Source organism: Spermophilus citellus (genome assembly GCF_964194105.1).
Source record: "Spermophilus citellus genome assembly, chromosome: 1".
In the NCBI taxonomy this organism is placed as follows: Eukaryota; Metazoa; Chordata; class Mammalia; order Rodentia; family Sciuridae; genus Spermophilus; species Spermophilus citellus.
The window spans coordinates 177099153-177125802 of record NC_138182.1 but is presented as its reverse complement, the minus strand read 5'-3'; the positions used below and the strand labels follow the sequence as shown (position 1 = coordinate 177125802).

The following is a 26650-nucleotide window of genomic DNA, read 5'->3' as shown; positions in this document are numbered from 1 at the left end:
AGCTGAAAATGTAGTCCACCCAAAAGCCTGCACGTAGAAGTTTAGAACAACTTTATTCATAATTGGCAAAACTTAGGATACAACCAAGATGTCCTTCAGCAGGTCAATGGAAAGCAGTCTGTGATATATTCAGATAATAGACTATAATTCAGCATTAATAAGAAATAAATTGTCAGGCTATGAAAACACATGGATGAATCTTAAGTGCCTATTACTAAGTGGAAGAAGCCAATCTGAGAAGGCTACAGAGTATATGAACATTTGACATTCTAGGAAAGAAAAACGAGGGAGACAAAAAAAATATCAGTGGTTGCCAGGAGTTTGAATAAGTAGAACAAGAAGTTTTAGGAATGAAATCACTCTATGAGATTATAATAATGGATCTACGTTTTTTTTATCCAAACAGTACGCACAACACCAAAACACCAAAATGTAATGTGATCTAATGAAATCACCCCATACATTGGGATGATTATGATGCATCTATGAGATTCTTGATTGCAACAAATGAACCACTTTGGTGGGAAACCTTGATAATGGATGAGGCTATGCATTTGTGAGACAGGGGCATATGGGAAATCCCTGTATCTTTCTCAATTAATTTTTCATGAACCTAAAATTAATATTATAAAATTATTTAAAAACACTTCTGGAGGTCAAGGATAAATTAAACCCAGTACTAAAAAGGTTTCCAGAGAAGCACAAGCCGTAACTTCTTGCCTATTACCTTTATTTCTCATGTATCTCTCTCCTAATAGCTCTTTCTCTAACCCTGACCCTACCAACTGTGGTGTATTTGAATGTGACAGTTCCACCAGAAAGATGGTATTTGAAGTTGCTGTTCTGTAAGAACTCTTGACAATCAGTAATCACTTCAGATAAAAAAGTAATATCTAATGTAGTATCAATATAAGTTAGTATTTAAAAAATCACTATACACCTTTGAGAAATAAGTATTTATTTATGTAATATGTACATACTTACAAAACTGATTTTATCTAACACATGATTCTGCATAATATCACAAAAAGAACACCATGTCCCAGAAGTAAAAAGCCACATAATTTATGTTTAACCCAACAACTTTTAAACATAGAATGTTATCAATTTGGCTTTGTAAGTCACAAAGTCCTATTTTGAATTTTTTTTTCCAGCCAAGGAACAGAGTAAATTCAACAGCATGTTAATTTAGTCGACCCTGAGTAATTGCTAATTGCATAATTTGAATAGATATACATTATACAGTTTCATTTATACTCTTAAATGTACTCACACTTACTACCATACTATCTTTTTGCCTTTTTCCATCCTAATTTTCTACTTTATTAATCCTCAAAAGACTGAGGAACAAAGAATGAGAAAGCAATAATAACAAAGAATCAGAAGATGAAACTACCAGCATCACCCAAGGCCTTTCCAACTTAAGAAGTACATGGCATAGCCAGGTCCATGGGTGTCTCAAAAACTCAATAGGGGCGTGGGGTTACAGCCCAGTGGTAGAGGGCTCCCATAGTGTGCTTGAGGTACTGGATTCTACCCCCTAGTACAACAAAAAACAAGAAAAAAAATCCAATACAATAAAAAAACAATACAAGGAGAAACTTGGAACTGAGCAATAATCTGAAGTTGATGTTAAATTAATCTTCTGCATTTTTCCTATTTTTCTCACGCCAATTTAAATAAATAAGTGTAGAAGCTTATAGAATTCACCAACTTGGATTAAAATACATAAAACATGAAACTCAATAATCTGGGGTTCTTCAGAAGAAAAAAATTTCAAGCAACCACAATAATGATAACAAACTGTGTTAAAGACAGGTTTTCCTAAAAGCTTGAGAAAGAAAAAAAGCAAATAGCTATCTATCACAACTTCCCAAAATGCTCTTGTGGAGTTATTAAGGAAATGGACAAGAAGAAAAGGCACAGAGGAGATGGAGGCTCTGGCCTTAAGACTGATGATCACAGCAAGACTGTCTGGCTAAGCTGCCAGGAGAGAGCAAGTTACTTTCCTTGATCATAATGTAAAAGGAAAATCCCAGGAGGTTGGGAAAGCTGAGCATGTGGAGTCAGCCGTGCTCTACTGCCTTTCAGAGAACTGGGCCAAGGAAACGGAGGCCAGACGAAAGCATGTATTTCTCTCTTCTATCTGCCCTTCTCTCCTCCACCTCTCCCACTCCCACTGTTCAGACAGCAGCAGAAGGCTCACCAATAACTAGGTACAGGAACGCTATCAAGCTCCAACCTAGCCATGGAGCAGCTCTGCCCCAGAAGTTTGAGGATTCCAGGAAATGGCAATGTTTGTGATGCTATCAGAACAATCCTCAATGATATCAAATAAGATGTTTCAGACTTGGGAAAACAAAATGGAAAGAAAAACTCAGATTTTTAGGCTCTATAAAATTTCCCTATAGTAGGAGGGAAAGTAGCAGAAATATTTTAAGTTTGGGCATACTTGTCTTCAGTCTATAGTAGACTGTTTCTGTCATGGGACCAAAGCCCTGATAAAATACTGCTAGAGAAGGATGGACTTAAAGGAGTGAGGAAAATAGTATAAAAGGCTTCTCTTTTCACTCACAAAGAGGGAAAAATGTATTTTGATCCTATTATCCCAAACAAAAGTGCACCACAGCAACTTGTTATGTCTTGTTTCTATTTCTCATTACTCTGATTGATATAAAAGTTGGAATTTCACTTTATGGTGCTCAGAAATGAACATACATTATAGTTTCAAAATGAATTCTTAATTCTTCTCACTCTCAAGTTAAAAAAAAGGGGAAAAATGAAATAATTACTTTAAATAACATTAATACAAAGCAAACCTTACATATGAAGACAGTGCAGGATACAACCTTCATCACCCTTTATAAAACTGCCAGATTGTGCTAATTCTTTTACATCAAAATAACAGTATAGAAGAGTAAATAAAATCACATTTATATGTGAAACTATTATCAAAGTTATTTGAAGTTGCATAGAGTTCAACTGTACAAGAAAAAACATTTACTTAATTTTTATTTATATAAATCCCAACTGTAAAATATATTACTTGAGGGAGGAAAAAGCTTTCATTAAATACAAACATAACGAACTAAATAAACCAGATTGAATATAAAATAGTTTATTTGAAAATTTCCATAAAAAAATAAAGGCAGAATGGCAGTTAGAAAAGTTGTGCTTAAGGCAAATGAAAGAAGAAGCAACCATACTTAAAATCTGAGGCATAGCCTCTCATAGGCAATAAAGTAATCACCTCTCAAAAATGTCTTTTGGAAAAGTTTGGAGAATGGGTGGAAGCACATACAAATGGCCACTGTCAGAATTTATTCTTGGAAGTACTGAACAGTATTATACAAAAATAATATGAATACTCTGATCTAAAATATACTCAAATTATTTGCCCTTTAGTTGTCATATAGCAATGAAAAAATAAAATGTATTACCCAATGTTCATAGTATAAATCTATAAAATGCCAAAAATTAGTTTTTTTTTAAAAAAAGGAAACAAGGATGACTTTCCAGATTGTATGTGTACATGAAGACTAGATAGAAATGATCAATTCTGTATTTGGCCCACTTTGTATAAAACATGCATAAAAATGTGTGACATCTCTCTAAATACAAGTAGGTGTCCTAAGGTAAATTGTTGAGCAAGCTGCTCTCCATCAGACCTGAGGCCATGTGCACATACAAAAAAACAAAAAGAACAATGTTTTTAAAGAATATTCAATAGACATGTTCCTTAATTAACTATGTCTTCTTTAAAAACAAAACAATCAAGTACACATCTTTAAATTAAATGTCTTTGCACATGAATTTCCACTATATAAATTTAGTATATTAAACTGTGCTATAAATATACTTGTACATTTTTTTCTGAGAACTATATGTATAATTAGATGATTATAAAAAGGATCTATTTCTTTTCTTCTATTGGAATAACATGCCTCTCTAGAAAAAAAAAATTGCAGCCTACAGGAAAATTACAAAACTGTTAAATTCATTGAAGCTATTCAAGAAGGTATAACGACATCAAGCTAAAAGTGAAGAAAGTCTCAGTATCCTAGACAGGTCTTCCCTCATATGGTCCTAAGGGGCAGGCGCTGTTTATACATGCCTGCAATTGCTTTGGCAGCACTGTAGATCATCTGTCGACGAGACATGCCAGTAAAAGCCATGTGCCAATCAGTCCGGCTGACATTCAGTAAACTTTTTTCCAGAACTTCGCCCACTGTCACCAAAAGGCCTGACCACCTCAGATTATAGTCCTGGGGAGTTAGGTTTTGAGCCTACAGAGAAACAAAATCCATATTACTTATAATGCATTAAAACGTTGGAATTCGATATGTAACATCTCAAAGTAACATCTCTCAGGTTACTTTTAATATAGCTTATGACAAATCCTGAGACACAGTTATACAGGCAATGGTATGAAGTTACAAGGCCATGAAAGAATCAAAATAATACAGCACATATCTACTTTGTTAAAAAATAACACCATTATGCTCTTTGGTTGTTGCTCAAATATAATCTTGTGTGTGTGTGTGTGTGCATGCGTGCATGTGCGTGTGTGTGTGTGTGTGTGCTGGGAGTTGAACTTAGGGCCTTGAGCATGTCTAAGTCTTAAATCTCAGAGCTGCACCTATATAGAGCTCAGAGTCAGAAGACTTAAATTCTAGTTCCATATTCAGTGTCACTAGATTATTATCTTTGCTAAAGTTATCATTCTATAACCATAAAATTGCAACCAGAAAAAAAAAGGAAACTGCAATAATAAAGGCTTCAAAACTGCATGATTAGTCTGTAGAAAGTATCCCCAGAAACATGATTAGCATGTCAAGTAATGTCCAGTCCAGGACAGTAACAATCATTATTATATCATTTGTAGCTGGCCCAACCTAGCTATATCTGCTTCCACTCAAAAGCCAGAAATGGTGTGGTTTTTCATTAGATGTGGTCAGAGGAGGACATCCATATGTAGAATGGATCTACTATACAGTGATCCCCAAATGTGGTGGGTATTACTATCTGAGGGGCTTCCCTCCACCAAAAAACCTTATAGTTTCTCACATCCTAACTAAGAAATCTAATTGGAAACTCCATAGCTGGTTCCAGGAGAAACAAAACAAATATAAAACAGCTTTCAAGTAAATTTGACAGAAACAGCACACCATCTGGTAAACCTGCTCCAGTGTTGTTTTCCAAAATATATATTGCACTGTCAGTATCTGACTATATGAAAGAGACATGGCAGAAAAATGATTAAGGTCTCTAGAGACACTATAAAACTGTGCCTCTCAAATTGCTATATGAACACAAATCCCAAGAAGTTCTTGTTAAAATGCATATCCTTATTTAGTAGCTCTGGGTATGGCCTGAGAGGCAACATTTTTATCAAGTTCGCAGGCAATACTTAAGATGTTAGGCCAAGGATCACACTTCTGAGGGACAATGTATTTGATATTATCTGCAAAAATCCAGAATAGCAGGCTTGTAAAGTGGGAGAAGGAAGAATCGTTCACATTTATCAAGCATAAATTACATAAAACTGTTTCCACATTTTCATTACTATATCTATTATGGTAACAGTTATTCCTTTAAAGGCTGATTTCTATTCCCTTAAATTAAAAAATTCCAATAATTCAGTAGCACAAACTTAACACATTACGGGATGGATAAAAAGAAATATAAAGAGCTGAATAGCTAGAAATAAAAGGAAGGCATTTCAACGCACACACTACTGTATCTTCTGAATGTTAAAACCATGTGGCAAAAAAAAAAAAAAAAGGAAAAGTAAATGCCACCCTTTGAATATCACTCTTCAGTTAACCACATTAACAGACTGCTGTGCATCTTTCCAGGCCTTTTCCCTCTATTCATTTATATATACTTTAAAGGGTATATATGTACCTGTTAATAGGTAGGATCATACTAGCTGTGTTGACTTTGACATTTACTTAGCAATATGTCATAGGTATCTTTAGATACTAGTATATGTAGGTCCACTTTGTTTTTTGAGTATCATGTCTATTTTTTTTCCAATCTATAATCCTAAAAGTGAAACAAAAATTGTCTTTTTAAAACGGTCAGACATCTATCACAGGGGTCAGCAAACTTTTTCTATAAAGAGCCTGAGAGTAAATATTTTAGGTTTGGGAACCAAAAAGTCTTTATTACAACTACTCAATTCTGCTGTTGCAGTACAAATGCAGCTATAAACAACATGTAAGCAGACTGCAGGGTGTGTTCCAATAAAACTCACTCACAAAAACAGGGAGCAGGCCAGATTTGGCTGTGGATCACTGTGTGTTGACCTTGATCTACAGCAACGTTAACAATGGCTGTGATAGGAACATCCTTGTAATTATCAGGTTTCTAATGTTTTATCATTAGACCTGAAGTTTACTTTGATTTTCTGGTACACTTATATCCTTCTAATCTTAATTAACAAAGGCTATTTAATAGTATAGTATTTCTAGCAAATACCTTCAATTCTACTGAAATCCTTTTTATTCTTTACTCTGTTCATATGTTGAACTACTAAACTAATTTGCTATTGGCAAATGGTTCTTTGACTCTTGGAATCAATTCTTTATGGTCAGGGTATATGTTCTTCTAATGTATTTCTAAATTTTATTTATTAATTTTACCAATAATTCTGACCTTTAATTCTTAAGTGATAGGACTAAAATTTTCTATGGCGTTAAGAGAGATGCTCTATCAATACAATCATCACCTGTGAATATTCTGTAGCACTCAGGGGTTTCTGATTAGATGGAATTCTTTCACTATACTGCTTCGCTGAGGTAGGTAGGTTGAATCATATGGAAGTGACAACATTTGACTGTTTTTGACTATGAATGACAGCAACTTTTTATGGTTCAACCTAATACTCTTGAAGCAACAAGTAAAATTTATATTTTTCTAGAAAAATCTATCATTTTATTTAATTTTTAAAAGTTAATGGAACAACAGTAATCTATTATTCATTTACAATCTTTTAATCACCTTCTCATTGGAGTGAATTTAGTTAACATCTATAAAATGGTTTTCTTAATCCTCTGAAAAGAAATTATGGTATAAATAAGTTTCAGCAAAATTTCAAAATTCCAAGCATTAATTCTTGGTCCCTTTTCGAAACCATAAACCTATAAAAGGCCAGTGATTGCTTTTAGCAATTTGATAAACTCACATGCCAAATTAATATGTAACTGTATACATGCATATTCTTGGGAGAAAACCCAATAGTTTCAAATGCCAATAGTTTCAGACTCTCAAATGCCGACATGTGCCAAATAATTGTAAGAGGGGAAAAAAGTCTAAATGCCATTTAACAGTACAGAAATTTCAGTATAGATATATGTTCCATTTTGTCCATTAGAGAATTAGAAAAAATTTACACAAAAATATAGAAGGATCATTACTTATGCTTACAATCTTCTGAAAACTACAGACAGGTACATGGTTAAATCTATTTTCAGTCAACAACCTTAAAGACATACCTGTCACCTAAAGTTTCTAATACTGACTTGTTACTAAAGATGAGTAACTAGAAAGGAAGATCAGATGAAAGAAAAAGGAAATAGAGATAACAATGAAAGTAAAGATGTGAAATAAAGAGGAAAGTAAATGAAATGTGGACATAAGCAGAAAAGCAAACATTCTGATCTCAGAGTAAAAAACATAATCATAAAAAAAAAGAAGCAAATGACAATTGGCCATTGAATGTATACCTCTCAAAAACAGGTAGAAAACAAAAACAGGGAAATAGTAAGACATGGAATGACCAGGAATGACCAGAGATCTGTGCAAAGAAACAGACTGAAAGAGAAATAAAACAAAATTAAAACATTTTAAACAAAAAATAAATTTAAAATTTGAAGGATAATATTGCAAGTTTCTCTGGAGCATAATGAAAAAGCCAAGAAAACCAACCTGTTGTACAAATTCCAAAGGCACCGGTGTGGCTTGCGTGAAAGCTTCTAGGTGAATGCCATGGACAGGGTCTTCAACTATCAAACAACCAATGTCAAACCACCTGCAACAGAACACGAGTTTCATACTGATTACCTGCTAAATACGTTACAATGAACAAACAAAAAGGAAAAACAAACTAATTAAAAGAAAAATTAACCTGTAAGAAGACAATCCATAAAAACAACATAAAAAATTTCTTGGCTGGCTAAATTCCAAGAAGAGAAAAACAATCTAGAACAACAGCAAAGGAAAAGTTTAAAGGTCCCCTTGCTAAGACAGGGAAACAATGGAAACTGGGAGCTTAAATATGCAACAGATGAACTTATATTCATTCAAACATGAATATAACAGCTCCCCCTGAGTGATATTTTTAAAAATATTACTAGGCTCAACATGAGAAAGTTAATATATTACCAATTTCATTAATATTCAACCAATTAGTAAAGTTATTAGCAATTTTTAAAACGTTCCTCCAAAGGAAAAGATACTTATAGGGGCTGGAGTTACAGCTCAGCAGTAGAGCACTTGCCTGGCATGTGTGAGGCATGGGGTTCCATCCTCAGCACCACATATAAAAACAATAAAGGCCCATCAACAACTAACTAACTAAATAAATGAAGTCTATTAAAAAAAATTATAAAAAAGCAAGAGTTTCAAGTTATCACCTAAAGTTTCTAATACTGAGTTGTTAAGACAATTACAGCAACACCAGAATCTCTATTACATGAATTATGAAACAACCAGACACCGTGAAATCATGAATTTAAACAACAAAAGCAAAGGAGCAGGAAAATAATCTCTATTCTTAAAAATATGCACATCTAATAAAGTGCAGTGAAATGTAAGATGCGTCAGGAGACTATTTACATATTCAGGGAAAAAAACCAAGTAAAATATGGAGTAATATAAGCAACTCCGCTGAATATTAAAATGGCAATCTGTAATGCCTATAGAATTCATATACTAAAACTGCTACAAATTGAGAACACTATTACAAATATTTTATAATGTTCTAATGTCCATAAATAAAATTTTTCAATCATCTAATTTATCCTAAAATGTAATTCCATAAAAGGTTAACCCACTAGTTTGGCATGATAGATCACTCCTCTAATCTCAGCTACTTGGGATGGCAAGTTCCAGGATCAACTGGATGAGACTCTGTCTCAAAATAAACACTAAAAATAAACACTGCCTGTAATCCCAGTGACTCTGGAGGCTGAGGCAGGAGGATTCCAAGTTCAAAGCCAACCTCAGCAATTTAGCAAGGTCCTAAGAAACTTTGCAAGACCCTATCCCAAAAATATGTAAAAAAGGACTGGGGATGTGGCTCAGTGGTTGAACACCCCTGGGTTCAATCCCCAGTGCCTAAATAAATAACTAAATAGTGACTTATTTTGTTTGGTATACTAATCAATATTTCATATTTTGTTACAATAATTTTTCTCACTCAAGAAAATGTATTTATGAAATATCCACAAAGCCAAGCTTAGCTGAATTTTATTTTGCATTATTTTGCATGATTTGTGTACAGTAATGTCTATCATGAATAGTATACTGACTAAACTGTTAGGCATGAGAAGCAGAGTCACTGAAGCATAAATAGAATTTCTCTTGTCATGCAAGTGAATATACATCAGAACTTCAGGGTCCCTTATTCTTTAAAATACTACCATGCTAGAGAGTGGCTTCCCCTTCTCTTCAAATCAGTCAACATGAAACTGCAACCACCATTATCCCTCCCCACAACTCCTCCACTTCTGTTCCCAGTGCTTCTTTCTAAGGAAACTTTCAGTTTCTCTCCCTAAACAAGCTCTATTCCTTTTTAGGGGCCATACACCTTGTATTTCTTCTTTAATTGCCTTGCTTTTCCTGAATTTGTCTTTTCTAGACTCAGTTCCAAGCATGCATTTTCTTCAATTCATTTTCTGTGCATTTATTTCCTATAGGAACTCTGAAAGTAGCCACAGTATGAAAGAGCAAGTGTTGGGGATTCTAGCTTTTACTCTGTTGTCTTCTCTTCCCTCTCTCAGCACTCTGTGTACTTTACTATCACAAACCCTCTGTCCTCTTTCCTCCTTAATCCATTACTAGCAACCATCACCAGACTTCCTGATATTATTTAGTATTTAGCATTCTTGGTCTTTGTAGTATTCTACTGTTTTGCTTAAAAGGTATTTTAGAGGGGGGAAATACCACATTAAGGTGTGATGGAGGAATTTATGGCAGATCAGTGCTCCCGGTGAAAAGCCACATGAGTTACATCATATACTGAGAAAAACTGAAGAGCTGCAGAAACAAGGACAAAACACGAGGACAAAAACCTTCCTTCCCCAGCTTAAAGCCTTAAGCTGACCCTGAACAAAGCTGAGACTGTGACTAAAACACACACTGCCAGCTTCCTCATACAGCTCTGCTTATCGGAGAAAGGTGTGTACTTCTCAACATCACTTGAGGACTCTGGAGTGTTTTCTAAACAACATCTGGTTTTTCAAGATTAGTAGGCCTTCATGGAGAGCACCATATTCAGGGACAGACTAGAAGGAAAAGGAGACTAAAGCCCCAAATATTAGGACTCAGAGACAAGGAGTTAAAAATAACTGATACAAAATAACTGAACAAAGAAGAAAGACAGTCAAAAGAGATAAATATATGTAGATACTCAGCAAATACATTTTTTTAAAAAAAAGAATTTAACATATGAGCTGCCAAAAAGGCTGGACACAGAAGGCAGGATCAGTGGACTAGAGAAGGAAGAAATTAATGAGGAAATAGAAAAAGCAGAGTTTGGAATAAAAACCTGACAATGTGGAAAGTGTGTGACTCTGTCAAAAGGTGAACAAGTTGTAATCTGAGTCCTAGACAAAGCAGCAAGTCTTAAAGAGTGACTTAGAATCCCAAACTGATGAAGGACATCAATCTACAGAATCAATAAGCTTAGTAAGCTCCCTGCCCCCCCAGAAAAAAAGAATTATAAAAGGAGGCCGGCAAACAAAACATACCTAGGCATACCACAGAAAAACTGCAAAAACAAAATGACAATGTCCTAAAAGCAGCCAGAACAAACAACAAATTATCTTTACACAAATGAAATAATATGATGATGGCTGACTTCTTTATTTTATTTTATTTTTTTGGTATCAGAAATTGAACTAAGGGGTACTTAACCACTGAGCCACATCCCCAGCCCTATTTTGTATTTTATTTAGAGACAGGGTCTCACTGAGTTGTTTAACACCTCACCACTGCTGAGGCTGAGGCTGCCTTTGAATTCCCGATCCTCCTGTCTCAGCCTCCTGAGCTGCTGGGATTATAGTCATGTGCCACCGTGCCCACCATGGCTGACTTCTTAATTGAAAGTGTTGAAAGAATTACCAACCTAGATTTCTACATCCAACAAAAATTAAGATGAATTAAAGCAATTTCAAGTAAGTAAAAGCTAAGAGAATTCACAGTGAGTAATCCTATATTATAATGTAGTATCAAAGGAAGTTCTTTAGGCAGAGGGAAGATTACTGACAGAAAAACAAAAATGTAGGAAGAACTTCAGAATCATAATAAATGAATACTGACTGCACAGAACAATACTAGTGATGTCTTAGGAGTTTAAAACATATGCAGAATTAAGATACTTGACAAGAATACTGCAAAAAGTAAAAAAAAAAAAAAAAGAGAGAGAGAGAGAGATGAACAGCTTTAAAAGTGATTCTAGTATTATCATAGCTTTTATTATAATGTAATACACCAAAAAGGCACACTGTGATTTCTGAGGTAGCCATTAAATAAATAGTAAAAGGTTACCAGAGAGGGAAAATAAAATAATCATCACTGTGCTCACAAAGTTCAAACTTTTCAACCTAGAATGCAAAGCTCTTCACAAACTGTCCCCACTTCTTGATATCCTATTCAAGAAACCTCTGCTAACCCTAGAATACCTTTTAATTACCTTCAAACATTTCCTCCACCCAGAATGTCCTACCTACTTCTTTCTACTTATCCAAATTTTACCTCCTTTTCAAATTCCAGTTCTAGTCTTAACCATTCCTGAATTTCATGTGACATTATTTCAATACTGAGTTACCTCCACTGAAACTTCATATAATATTATATTAGTAAAAATTAGATAATTTTTATATAATCATATAAAGCAGTTCACCTGTACATAACTCTTCTCTCAACTGGCTATCTAATATGCCCTCAAAATCAGAGGAGTTTTCATTTCTTTTTTCCATATTAGCCACAAAGTACTAGGCACATTGTTATTCTATACCAAACATACCAAAAAAAAAAAAAATTAACAAAACCACAATGCAATTAAAAAGAAACATTTTTTAACAAAGGGTAGTTATTACAACAAAATGTAACAGCATATCCACAAAGGTTTTTCCATTGGGGGAAAAAAAAGAGCCCTCAAAAACAATGATCAATTATGCTATCTGGAAGTTTTCTAAACTAAATACATGAGAGACTTCACTCAGTAGAAACTCAAACTCAGTGACTGCCATCAAGCGGTCTTGCTTGTGCCTTCCATTATTTTGAATTCATCATGTTGAAGGACTGTGTTTTCTACCCAAGGTCATTATAATCAACACTTATCATCTTATATTTAGTACTATCTAGCAATCATCAGCACAATCTTAGAAAGCAGGCATTATTATCTCCGTTTATAATTAAAAAAAAAAAAAAAAAAAAAAACAGAAGCAAAGACAGAAGTTTCAGCTAAGCTACACAGGACACAGCTGGGTAAGGGATGGAGCCAGCATCAGAACACACTTTTCCTTCTGATTCTACAATAGGAGATAATACTTTTTGCTTGGCATTCCGTATGAACTCTCAGACCCAACTTTATTTTGCTTCTAAGAGAAATAAGTCTCTTACTTGTCAGGCAGCAATTCTGCAATGAAGTGTTCTACAGACACAGCAGTCTGCTTTTCATGGATCACTCCAGTTCGTCGCAAACTGTCTATACGTTCCTGGGCACCCTAAAAAACAACAGCATAGACTGGAAACCATTTTTCTAAAATATACTAATTTATGATTACACACATAATATTTGCAAGCATTTATAAACAAACACACATTATGTATTGTTTGAACATTTATAGTGATATAAATGTTTTATAGTGATATAAATGTTCAAACAATACATAAATATAGAGTGAAAACTGAAAAAGTCCAATCACATTCCCTTAGTATTGAGTTTGGGGAGCACATCCTAAATTATTCCCTTCTGTGCTATTATGCTGGATACCACTGTTAAGTTGATTATTTTAAATTACATTTTCTAACTGAACACTAATATAAGAAAATTGCATTTTTTAGTGTTTATCTGGCAAGAGACCATCTAACTTAATAAAATTTTATCAATCCCAGTAGTTTCTTAGCCAATTCTCTTGACTTTTTATGTAGGCAAATGCTTTCTCTCTCTCTCTTTTTTTAAAATAATTTCATTTAAATATACATGCATCAAAATGACTAGTTATTTACAATAAAAACTTGAAAATATATACATTATACCAAAGCTTATTCATGAAATAATTACCATTAATGAAGCAAAACTGAGTGGTTGGGAACACTGCACAGATAACTCAAAATCATGCACTAAACATATCATACAATAAGAATTTAAAAGTTGGATTAGTGAGGAATGGTTCATGTTTACTACTTTTATCTGAATCAGTTCATGAATGAAGTGATAAAAATGTTCATAAGGCAATGTGTTCAAAATCATCCCATTTCTGAACAAAATTAGTGATGATAATATACCAATTTTAAGGAAAGAAGAGCTAAACAAAGAGAACAAGAAAAAAATGATCAATCTCATTCAAATGAAAATTAAGAAGGCTAGAACATTTTTAGGGACAAATAAATTTTTTTAAGACAAATGAAGAGAACATGACCACTCTAGGAGAACAGGTACAACATTTTAAGACACTACCTTGGAAAAATGAAATTATTTAAACTACAATAAAATCAAGACCAGATACTTTTGCTTGCTCTAGCACAGAGCCTAACCTAACAGGCATTCAAGTAAGAATTTGCTACATGAAAAACTAAACTAAAGGAAAAGAAAATAAAGGCTTCCCAAGGCCTAGGTGGCAAATGTTCATTATATAAATAGTATAAATACAATGCCATTAAATCTAATGACACTGAAATAAGGAGGCAACTGCTGACTCTGATAAAAACATAATAGGTAAGATGAACTTATTTCTTTATAGTAGATATTATAAATTTCCCTAATTCACTCATCTCAGGAAGGAGTTATGGCTAGATTCTTCATTGATAAAAAAAACTTAAGGGCAGGGGACATAGCTCAGTTGGTAGAAAAGTGCTTGCCTTGCATGCACAATGCCCTGGGTTCAATTTACAGCAACACACACACATACAAAAAAAAAAAAGAAAGAAGGAAAAGAAATGAAACTCAAGTACATGTTAATTAAAAAAAAAAAACTAATAGATTAGTGGGATTTTGCATAATCAAACCTAGATATCATGCTTCCAGGGAATAGAGACTGTCTCTTCACTTTTTACTATCCCACAGTGCAGAATTTATATTTAATATGATTCACAAAATATTCACCAAATTAATTGGTACCTGCAAGCTATAAGATGATAAACTAAGCAGAAAAGTTTAATTCTTTTTTTGTTTGCGGAGTCCAAAAGAGAAAATGAAAATGAAGTCATATCTGGCCTTTTTATTTCCCTCTACTACATTAATTAAATGTGGCCTCTTTCATTGGAATTACAAGATACTTTAACATCAATCATTCTTTACAAATGTTTTAAGAATAAAATTTTATATTGTAGGAGGGATCAATAATTAGGTAAGTTAGAGCTCACAATGAAATAATCATCAAACTGAGCTATGAAACAGACGGGTCCTAGAGCTTACATTGTACTCTGAGAATTTATACTAGGCAACTTGGTTCAGATAAGTAACTATACTTTTACACATCTTGAAATGGCTTCTAGGTATTATCTATATCTTTATTTGTTGAAAATAAGCTATGAAACACTGATCATAGCTATGATTTGCTTTTTGATAAAACTAATACCTGGCATAGAAGTTTCAGAAACTTCCTAACTTTAATTTTGGCTGAATTGATTTATTTCCTTAAATTATTTCATATATTTAAAGGGGCAAATTAAGTTTAGTTCAGAAAAACCACTCATTTCAAATAAAATCTGATAGGATGAAAAAACAAACTGGCTAAGTTTTGTATTTTAAGATTCTACATTAATTTTTTTTTTCTCATTAGCTCCCTCTGTTTCTAACACACACACACACAACAACAACAAAAAAAACTGACAAATTAATAAAAATATTAGTTTTGATATTTTAAAAATATGTATATATTTTAAAATATCTTTATTTATCTACTTTTATGTGGTGCTGAGGATTGAGCCCAGTGCCTCACATATACAAGGCAAGTGCTCTACCACTGAGCCACAACCACAACTGTAGTTTTTATTTATTTAAAAGATTGTGAAAAAAATATCTAAATTTTAAAGGCAAAAACTTTAGAGCAGAAGTAAATCTGTCAAATATGAATAAAATCATGAAACAAACCAAACTACCAATAATACTCTCAAATAAGGTTTTTCTTGAGGAAAAACTCCCTATCAGCCTTTCAAGTTCAGTGTCTCTTTAAAGTATCTTGTGGGTAATAATATCTAATGAAACAAAATACTTAAGACCCATTAAAAATCATAATGAAAAAGCAGGCTTTCTACATGATCAATTTTTCTAAATTTATATTCTTTTATGCTGCTAAAATTTTGTAAACTGTCCCCGTCTCCATCTTTAATACATTTTATCTTCTTAAATATGTATATTTGCACCCTTTCTTTTACCCAGTGACAAGCTCATACTTCAGTACCCAATCATCTTTCCGAATGCCTGCAATCTCAGCATCTATTCTTACTCTAACCCCTACAGTCTTCACCACCTTTGCCTTGAAACCCAAAGCCATACATTCTCACTGCTTAATACAACAATGGCAAGTTCTAATCTCCCAGATTCAAACAACCTCTACTAGAGAATTAAATGAATATTTTTTTTTTGCCATCACACCTATGTAATACCAATACTGTCCTCCATATTTATATAGTACTTCACAATACACAAAGCCCTTGCTTTAGTCTCTAAGCTCAAAGAAATGTACTTACCATTTTCTTTGTTCAATAACCTGTTTCTATTTTATCCAGGTTATCCTCTCTAAAAGTAAATCTGGAAAAGTCTTCCTTCTCAGATCATTAATACTTTCTAATTTGCAAAAGCACTCTTAAAATTTGGCAAGTACAAACTCAGTATTAGGTATGTGACTTGCATCTTTAAAGTAAATATAATCTTTTACAATGTTAATATTTACCTGTGCACAACTGATCAAATGTACAATTATTGTGTATACAAATTTAACTTACCATACTTTTTTCAAAATTAGATTGAAGACAAACCCCACAGTCCACAGTTAGCTTTGCTATATTTTATAAAGAGTAAACCTCTAGCACCATAGAAATTCTAACTGAAAATGTATAGTGAAAGCCAAGTTCAAGGGAAATCCCCCAGAAAGTAGAAACATTTCAAAGTGCATGTATTCTCCACAGCATTCTTCTGTAAGAACAGATAATTATGAAAAGTAATCTGATTTGTATTGTATATAAAGCACTATATTTATATATAATGTAACCATTACCTGACAGCCTCAAATTCAGAAAAGTGATTTTGGGTGGTGGGGGGCATGTAAAGGGCTTCATATTCTATTCAAATAAAGTACTAAACATGAAAAAGTACCTCAAATTCATAAAGCACTATCCAGTACAATTTAAAATAACCTAGTATCAATGTGGGCTAATTATATTTAGTAGCTAATTATAATCAAAACTTGAAATATGCTATGCTAGTTACCTCATTCTGTTATGAAGAGAGTGAATAAGGTAAAGTGGCTTTCAGATGGTCTCAGTAATGTACACTATTATACATTCCTTATGGCCGGCATGTCATACCAGAATGTATTTCTCCTTAAATGCAAATACAGTTATCTTCATTATTTGTGAATCCTGTATCGGTGAATTTTACTCATCACTAGAATGTATTTGTTATCTCAAAATCAGACATACACAGAAGCACAAGAAATTTGAATTGTCTGATATGCACATTTCCCAATATGCACATTTTCAGTTACATGAACAAGGAATACTACCTGTGCCTTCTTGTTTCAGTTTGTGTACTGGAAACAAGTGTCTTTTTCTCTATCAGTGCCTTGGTTTGGCATTTTTGTGCTTGTTGTTGATTCTCTGTTTCAAATGGCCTCCAAGTGTAGTGCTATATGCTGCCTAGTGTTCCTTAGCACAAGGAGGCTGTGCTATACCTCATGGAGAAAATGTGTGTATTAAATAAATCTCATTCAAGCATGAGCTACAGTATTGTTGCCTATAACATTTCAACATAATGAAGCAAAACAAAACAAAAAACACCAAAAACATGTATATAAAGATGTATTTAAACAGAGCACAAAAAATATAGGCTGGCAAAAATGTAATCCTGTATTTCCCTTGCAAACAATGGTTCAGTATGCCCTAATTCAGTGTCTGAGGCAACCTCCTAAGGCATAACCAGAACAAAAGCTAAGAACTGTCTGTCTCACAAACAAGATTTCTTAATGAATTATAAATGAGAAGTACGAGAAGCTAAGAATGATTCCAAGGTTTCTTGCCTAAGAAAATGGAAGGATAGAAATGCCATCTATTGAGACAGAGACGAGTGGGAAAGCAAGTCTGGAGGACAGAAAAAGTTTAATTGTAGGCATTAAATTTAAGATATTCAAGAAAGTCATCCAAAGGGCAAGTTTTATATAAATTAGGACTTAGGTCTCAGTGGAGACAGAAACAGAACTACTGGTACACCTAAGAGGCTTAAGACCAAGAAAGGTAGGAGATCACTAAGGGAGTAGACAGAGAAGAGGACCAAGAAGAGGCTGAGAAGAGGCACAGAAACATCAGGGAAACAGTGAACCAGGAAGCCAAAGTGTGGTATCAGGAAGACAAGTGAAAAAAAAAAATTAAGAAAGAGATGGAGACAACTGTCTAGAAAGCCACTGGTAAGTCAAATAGCATGGAGAACCCTGAATTGTCAGGGGAGTGATGCAGGCAAACACCTGCTTGGGGCAGGTTTAAGAGACTGCAAGAGAAGAATTAGAGAAAAGTGTTGGCAACTCTCAAAGAAAGCAAATTTAAGTAGTAGGGTATAGGGCAAATGAGGTCAAAGAATTCGGTGGTGCTTCCTTTGGCTTATTTCTTTTTTAAGTTGGGAGAGACGCTTGTATGCCACTATTTATCTGTAACAGTACAATAGAGACCAAAGAAAAAAGAACTTAAAGAGGAGAGTGCAGAATTCCTGGAACTTTAACATTTTCAGGATTATTAATACTAATAATAACAAATTTGTGAGATTCAATATATATTATAATTCTAGGTGCTGATCTGAATGTTGTTACTAAGTTTTAAAGATTTCTTTTGGGACTCTCTTTGTGCTGAGTATATTTCATTCCTTCCACCAATAATTACAACCTATCTTAGATTTCTTTAAATTAAAACGCCACTATATCTTCAATATACCTAAGAATTTTCTAACTAAAAATAATCATTAATTCAACATCATTATAAAAACACAATTAGCTCCATATAAACCACAACATCATTATCACAATGATGAAAAATTAATTGAAAGGTTCCATAACCTGAAAAAGGTGTTTTTACTCACTTTTAATCCAGCTGCATAGCCCACTGGTTGTGGAGCAATATTAGACTGTCCAGCTTCCCCTATAACCACAGCTAAGCCAAAGACTTCCTGAAAGGCATCTCGGACAGCAGCCACTTTTACTTCTTTATTTGAAGTCACCACAATATCCAGCTCACCTCCAGATTCTACAAAAAAAAAAAAAAATACAATTCCAAATTAAAATAATGAAATTCTCATAATTACTACCATACCATATGCTAATATTTACATAATTACTCCAACTTCATAAAACCAGGCAAGATAAAAATCATTACCATTTTTGTATGGCTAAGGAAACTGAAGCTGACAAAGTCTTGCCTTAGGCAACACTGCTGTTTAGTGCTCATGTCAGGACCTGAACCCTCTTTTTACCACACCATTTGATATAACCAGATATATTTTTCACCCTTTAATCAAGTATAAAAGCATCTCATTCCAACATGTGATTAGCCCCAAACTGCTAATTTTTTCTGAGTTTTAAAAATAGGAATTTAATACAGTATATGAAGGAGTCTTAAATGGTACATACCTTCTAATAATTCTGAGTATCATATCTGCCATAACTAGGATATTTTTTGGTAGTCTATGAAATGTTCCTGAATACAACAGTAGTTTGCCTGAAAACAGTATTCTGTAGTCAAACACAGTGGGAGATACTGCACACTGCATCCCCTTCTGTGAAATTCACAACATACACTGACAGAGCAGAGATTCTGAGAAATCTCACAAATCATGAGTTTAGCCAAGTTCTTCCCACATTTAATCTGTTCATTGAATACTATTACAGCATCTAATAATGGTTCCTAAAAGTACTCCACAGATTATCTATTTGAATTCGATGACACAACAGATATGAAAATAGCTTATTTGTCTACTACACTAATTTAGCTAAGCTTCTTCTAATTAAAATTTGGGTGGAGACATTAATTGCATTTTTAAGATTATAAATACAAATAATTATTCTGTTATTAGTTAATAAAAACAGATACTTATTATATGAAACTTCTAATACCATGTGCTTGCAGTTTGCAGTCCTTCAACTATACAGCAATCCTAGACTTAAACTTCCAATTTGTGAAGTATAAGTTATATATTTGTGATATTCCAGAAAATGAAAATAAAAACTATTACTAATGGCAAGTGGTGCATCAAAGAGTTTCATAAAAACTATGAACTAAAAACAAGAACTCTCATAACATATGCTTTTTATCAAAGAAATAGTTTCAGTATGGGGATCATCAAATTTTTTATTCTACATCTTCATCATTTTTTAAAAAAGCATTTATCACACATTTATTTGTAAATTACACATGCACTACTGTCCTAATACAAATATTTAAGCATATCTGAAAACCGAAATAATTTATGAAATCTGAAATTTTAAAAAGGTGAGTATACCACATTTTATTCATCAGTTCAAATACTTTAACTTTCAATTATGCTAAAAACCTGTGTTTTTGTCAGAGTACTAATCTCCAGGATATATGAAGAACTCAAAAAACTTAATACCAACTAAACAAACAACCCCATCAATAAATGGGCTAAGGATCTGAACAAACACTTCTCAGAAGAAGATACACAATCGATCAACAAATATATGAAAAAAGGTTCAACATCTCTAGCAATTAGATTAGAGAAATGCAAATCAAAATTACTCTTAAGATTTCATTTCATTCAGAATGGCAGTTGTCAAGAATACAAACAACAATAAGTGTTGGAGAGGATTTGTGGGGAAAGGCATACTCTTACATTGCTGGTGGGACCACAAATTGCTGCAATCAATCTGTAAAGCACTATGGAAATTCCTTGGAAAACCTGGAATATAATCACCATTTGACCCAGCTATCCCACTCCTCAGTCTATACCCAAAGGACTTAAAATCAGAATACTATAGTAATGCAGCCACGTCAATGTTTACAGCAGCTCAATTCACAATAGCTAAACTATGGAACCAACCTAGATGCCCTTCAATAGATGAATGAATAAAGAAACTGTGCTATATATACACAATGAATACTACTCAGCATTAAAAGAGAATAAAATTATGGCATTTGCTGGTAAATGGATGGAGTTGGAGAATACGCTAAGTGAAGTAAGCCAATCCCAAAAATGTTCTAATAAGTGGATGCTGATCCATAAGGGGGGTGGGTAGGATATGTGAAAAATGGAGGAACTGTAATTGGGCAAAGTGGAGGGAAGAGGATATGAGGGCAGGGATGATGGTAAAATGAGCTGGATACTATCACACTAGGTACATGTACAACTGCACATGTGGTGTGATACTATATCATGTACAACCAGAGAAATGAAAAGTTGTGCTGCAATTGTGTACAATGAATCAAAATGCATTCTGCTGTCATATATACCTAATTAGAATAAATTAATTAATTTTTAAAACCCTGTGCTTTGTTTCTAAATATAACTATTTGACCAAGTATGTTTCATTATTTTAAAAAATCTTAATCTAATATTTTGTGATACAAGTTGACTATTATCCCTTATCCAAAATGTTGGAGATTAGAAGTGTTTTGGATTTCCAAATTTTTCAGATTTTGTAGTATTTACCTATATATACCTAATGAGATATTCTGAAGACAGATCCATGTCTAAATGTTAAATTCATGTCTGTTCCATATACACCTATACACATAGCTGGAAGGTATACTATTTTTAGTGAGTCTGCATTTTGACTGTGACCTATCACAGGTCAGGTGTGGAATCTTCCACATGTGCCATCACAACAGTACGCAAAAACTGTCAGATTGAGCATTTTGACTTCAGATTTCAAGATTAGTGATGATCAACCAGCATGGTAAATTCAAAGGCCTGGTTCTAAGCACAGTATATTCTGATATTTAATAGCCATTAATGGCTATCCTTGGTAAAAGAGATATCTCATAAAAGATGTTTGTAAGTAAAACATCTGCCTCTAAAGCAAGGCTATTTTTGCCAACTAAATATCTGTGGAACAATTGAAGTTTTTTTTTATCAAAGACTCCTTCTCCTTGATTATGTAATATTCCACATATCACTTCTCAACTGGGAATTTCAGCAGTTATCAGAACCTACAAGCAAAGGGTCACATAGCAAAGAGAAGAATAAACACTCCTTTCTCACTTTTTCTTCCACGTGGGACATGTCATTTTTTTAAATTGATGAGTATAATTATACATAATAGTGAAATTCATTATTACATGTTCGCACATGCACACAGTAGATCAATATAATTGACATATCTTGACTATCACTAAATACTGATCCATTCAGCTGCAGCTCAAAGGCTTTTCAGTTTGTGATGAGTGGCCCTGTCTTTAATGATAATAAAGAAAGAACTAGTTAAAGGAATTTAGAAAGATCCAATTTGGAGGCAATTAAAATCTGTTTCTCACAGTAGTTCTTATGATTTCTTTGATATATTTGAAATTTTATATCAAGTGATTTCTAACATATTTGTGTAAAAATGCAATAAGTTTTATTGAGTTTTGTTAGATCAGAATGGTATTGCTTTTGCTGTCAGTAAAGTGTCAGCTTTTACACACTGTTGTATCACATATTAAAGGTAACTAATTATATGTTGTCATAATAACAGAAATTTCATTTCTATATCTTTCTTCACCACCCCTGCCTTTGATTTTATGCCTTTTTCTTGGTGTTGTGCAGACTACTGGTTTGAGAAATTATCTTGGGTTGGAGTCCTGGCTTTATCATTTATCAGCTTTGTTACTTTGGGAAAGTCACTGAGCTTGTTTCTTTGTAGAAAACTACCTGCCACCACCTGCGTAAGGATTAAATAATTGCTTTCACAGTCTAACATGGACTACATCCATTAAAATAGCAAAAGCTCCAAAAATATACATTTCTTTCCTTCATTCAAAATACATACTTCTGAAGAAAAGAATACATATAATGCATTAAGTATGTCAAACTGGTTATTACGAATATACAAAACCAAATATATAGAGAGTCAAACTTCTCAATTCTTGGACTGTTAGAAACATAAAGAACAACTGAACTGGTCTAATTTTTTTTAAGTTTTATAGGCACTTTTTCTTTGATATAATTTAATTCAGAGAATTATCACAAGACTACTTTTTTCATTCCACAATGAGTCAGCTTATTTTAGAAAGGGACATACAAAATCAGTTATGTTGTCATGGTTTCTTGGCTTCTAGGAGTTCTTGTGAGATGCCTTTGTATTTTCACTTGATATATCTCAGCACTATTTTATTTTTTATTTATTTTTTTTCTTATATATGCCATTCTTTTATTTTTTTAATTTGTTTTAATTAGTTACACATGACAGTACAATGATCTTGACATATCATACATTTGAATCAGATGGAGTACAATTTCTCATTTTTTTGGGTCTAATTTTTGATTGAATTTTCTACTTCAAGGGAAGCAAAGTGGCTAAAATGTAAAAAATTAAACTTGGATTCAATCTAGCTTCACCAAGCTATGGGTATGTGACCCAAAATAATTACTAACACATCTTTGAATTCAATTTCCTGACCTAAAATTTGAGAAAAATACCTACCTTCCAGAACTCTTATGAGAATTAGTACCTGGCAGAATAAGTATTCAATAAATGGTACTTAATCATTGCTAGGTCTTGTCCACTGACATGTACTAGACAGTGAACTAACAACAGAGTTAAGACCAGTGAATGCTCTTGATTTTATACTAACACTAAAAATAATTTTCCTATGTACCTATATGAATACAGCATAGTGAATCTTACCATGATGTACATCAACAAGATTGGAGCCCTAATTAGAATAAGATATATTCTGTGATTGTATAATTATATCAAAAATAGATTCTACTGTCACATATAACTATTAAAAATAATAAAAAATATAAACAAACAAATTTCTGTTTGAGTACCTGTAATAAAGCTCTTGTTTGCAAAAGATCTTCTATAGGACTACTAATAATGGTTACTGACCTAGATAAGAGATATTACTTTACATACTGAATATGTATACAAAAGCTAAATAATAGAGAGTATCTCTATGCCAACTGTCTGAAGGATTCTTGGTGATAGGAGCTTAAAGGCATTTAAAATAGTTCTCCCAACAAACCTAGTAAACATTTATTATTAATAACTAGATTAGCATCCTTAAAAATATTATTCTTGACTTAAGCATACATACATTATCTAAAACAACTGGAAAAAATCCCAAACCAAGTATAAACAAAAGCATCACTTCAAATGTCAACAGTGAATAAAATAAAACAAATTAATACAAAGCAGTACTAATTTATATTTTTAAGAAAATAAGTAATGACACTAAAAATTCATATTGTTTTTACAGTCTATTCTGTGGCGTTTTCAAAACTTATTTAATGGTAACTAAGTAAAGGGTGAATTAATAGCACCAAAGCTAAGATGGACAGCTTAATACAAGAATATAAGAGGAATGTCCACTGATTACATGACCAATGGAAATGAACTGAGAATTACAATTAGTGGCTGACATTTATGCACACTTTAAAACATGGCAGATACGTTTAACTTATATACATACTAATATATGGAGCCATGCCAGGGTCCAGCGTTGTAATCATGCTTTCTACTGAATGTTTTGTCTTATCAAGCACAGACTTCACCATAGGATTTCCAGCCACACCCTGCATGAAACAAGTAAGTACATAAATTCATAGATACTCATTCAAAACAAAGAATATCATGAACTTTTTTGACTGTGAGGAAAATTTTTAAGTTTACAATGCATCCCAGACCAGAACTTTTTAAAAATATTTATATATTAAAAAATGAGGTTGGAGCAATGTAAATTGTTATTATTAATATTTCTAAATGGTCCTCTCAAGTTCTCTTTCCATTGGCATCACAGATCCATAGCTAGGTGTAAACTAGCAGCAATCTTCAGACCACATTTTGAATAGCCCTGGCCTGGAATGTATGATATTCTATGTACATTTTATTTATAAATATATTTTTATACTTCATCTCTACTTATTTACCTAAAATATTAGATGAAACATCCCTCAGGTTCTCAAATACAGACTGGAATCTGATGTCTATACATATCCATACATATCCATACTCTGTTCCCTAATACACACAAAAATAGTAAAAAAAAAAAAAAAAAAAAAAAAAACTTTTCATTTGCATCCCCCTGAATGGTTCCCTATTACTTTAACATATAACATTTAGCTATATTCTTCTAAAGTTTCCTTTCTTCCTACTTCCAGTTTCTCATTTTGTTCATTCCCATTCTCTTCTCAGCCAGACCTCTTCCTCTGGAGTCTTAGAACCACACTGTTAGGCTGAGGAACCACATCTCAGGGCCCATTCTTTCCTTCTGCTTCTCCAACAGTGAAAGCACCTGAGGAAGCAGTGCCTCGCTTAGATGGCATCTGAGTAATAAGTCAGATGCCCCCTCTCCTAACTTACCATTAAACTAAGGCAACTCAGAACAAGATGAGTTCCTGAGACTGAAATTTAAGACTACCTACCAACTGCATGCTAGGAACCATGAGCTATTACTATTCCAAGCCCTGGAGAGCTAAGCTGGGGATGACGAGTGGAAAGAGAGACGTTCTTGGCAAGGGATAAAATAGTTATAGTCTCTATGCAAAGAAAAGTTTAAAAAAATTCTTTTGTAGTTGTAGATGAACAGAATGCCTTTTGTTTATTTTTTATGTGGTGCTGAGGATTGAACCCAGTGCCTCATACATATACTAGTCAAGTGCTCTGCCACTGAGCTACAGCCCCAGCCCACAAAGAAAACTTTTAAATTACAAAATATTTTTTAAAAAAGGAAGCTCTGAACAACGCCAGTCATAAAACATGAATGTAAAATTTCACTGAATCACTTACCAATGTAAAAAATATTTAACATATGTAAAAAAAAAAAAAAACCTTCAGAATATTGGGAGTAATTTGGCAGAATGATTCCAAAATTCATTGATAAAAATAAGTGGGAAAGACCAACAATTAATGTTTTGTTTCAATAAGCACAGATAAGACACAACATTTGAAGACAAATCAGCGAGCTTATGCAACTGAATACTGACATATTTTTGAATGGAGAGACTTTAACTGCCCTCTCTATCGTATGCATCACTGAATGCCCCCCATGCCCATCTCAGCACACAGCAGGCTTTCAATATATACTAGTATAATAAATGAGCCTAGAGTTAAATTAACCCATGATGTTATTTATCACTGTGCTAGATCTTTTCTCATATAACATCTTCTTGGGACCCCTGTCCCTACCCTATCCTTTGTCAAACACTGTATTAATTTCTTTCTGTTTTTTGCCTTATTTAGGGTGTCATATATGAAATAAAATATGGCTTAATTTTCACTTAATATAATGCTTTTGAAATTCATCTGTTATTGGAAGAATCCAATTGCTGAGGAGTATTCCATTGTATGGATATATAATTTTTCAATCCATTCAGCAGTTGGTAGATGCTATGATTTGGATGTGTTTTGTCTTCTAAAGGCTCATGTGCTAGAAACTTGGTTCCCAATGCAGTGGAGCTGAGGTTGTAAAACTTCTAAAAGTGAGGCCTAGTACAGGGTGATTAGGTCAGAGCAGCACTGCCCTCAGAAGAGATTAATACTGGTTTCATGAAGTGAGTTAGTTCTTGTAAGAACAAGTCGTTATAAAGCAAGGCTATCCCACAGGCTCAGCCCCTTCTACGTGTACTTCTCTGCCATGTTATGATGCAGCCAGGAAGGCCTTCACCAGAGACCAAACAGAACCACTGGATCTCGGACTTTCAGCTTTCAAAACTGCAAGCTACCTAAACCTATTTTCCTTGTAAAGTACACAACATTAGGTATTTTGTTAAAACAATATACAACAGATAAATGCAGTAGATGTTTAAGATGGCTACTATTAATATTCATGTACA

The 26650-nt window shown here is 33.4% G+C and overlaps 1 protein-coding gene across 1 annotated transcript in view; it reads right to left on the bottom strand.

Moving 5' to 3' along the window:
• Positions 1–1474: 1474 nt before the first annotated feature.
• Positions 1475–26650, bottom strand: part of PRRC1 (proline rich coiled-coil 1) — a 34027-nt gene continuing 8851 nt past the window's right edge. The window contains exons 5-9 of the mRNA XM_081283771.1: positions 24289–24391; positions 18740–18903; positions 12853–12956; positions 7933–8035; positions 1475–4286 (exon numbers count right to left, since the gene is read on the bottom strand). Coding sequence (XP_081139897.1) covers positions 4077–4286; positions 7933–8035; positions 12853–12956; positions 18740–18903; positions 24289–24391 — 684 coding nt within the window. The 3' untranslated portion in view covers positions 1475–4076. The remainder of the gene's footprint in view (positions 4287–7932; positions 8036–12852; positions 12957–18739; positions 18904–24288; positions 24392–26650) is intronic.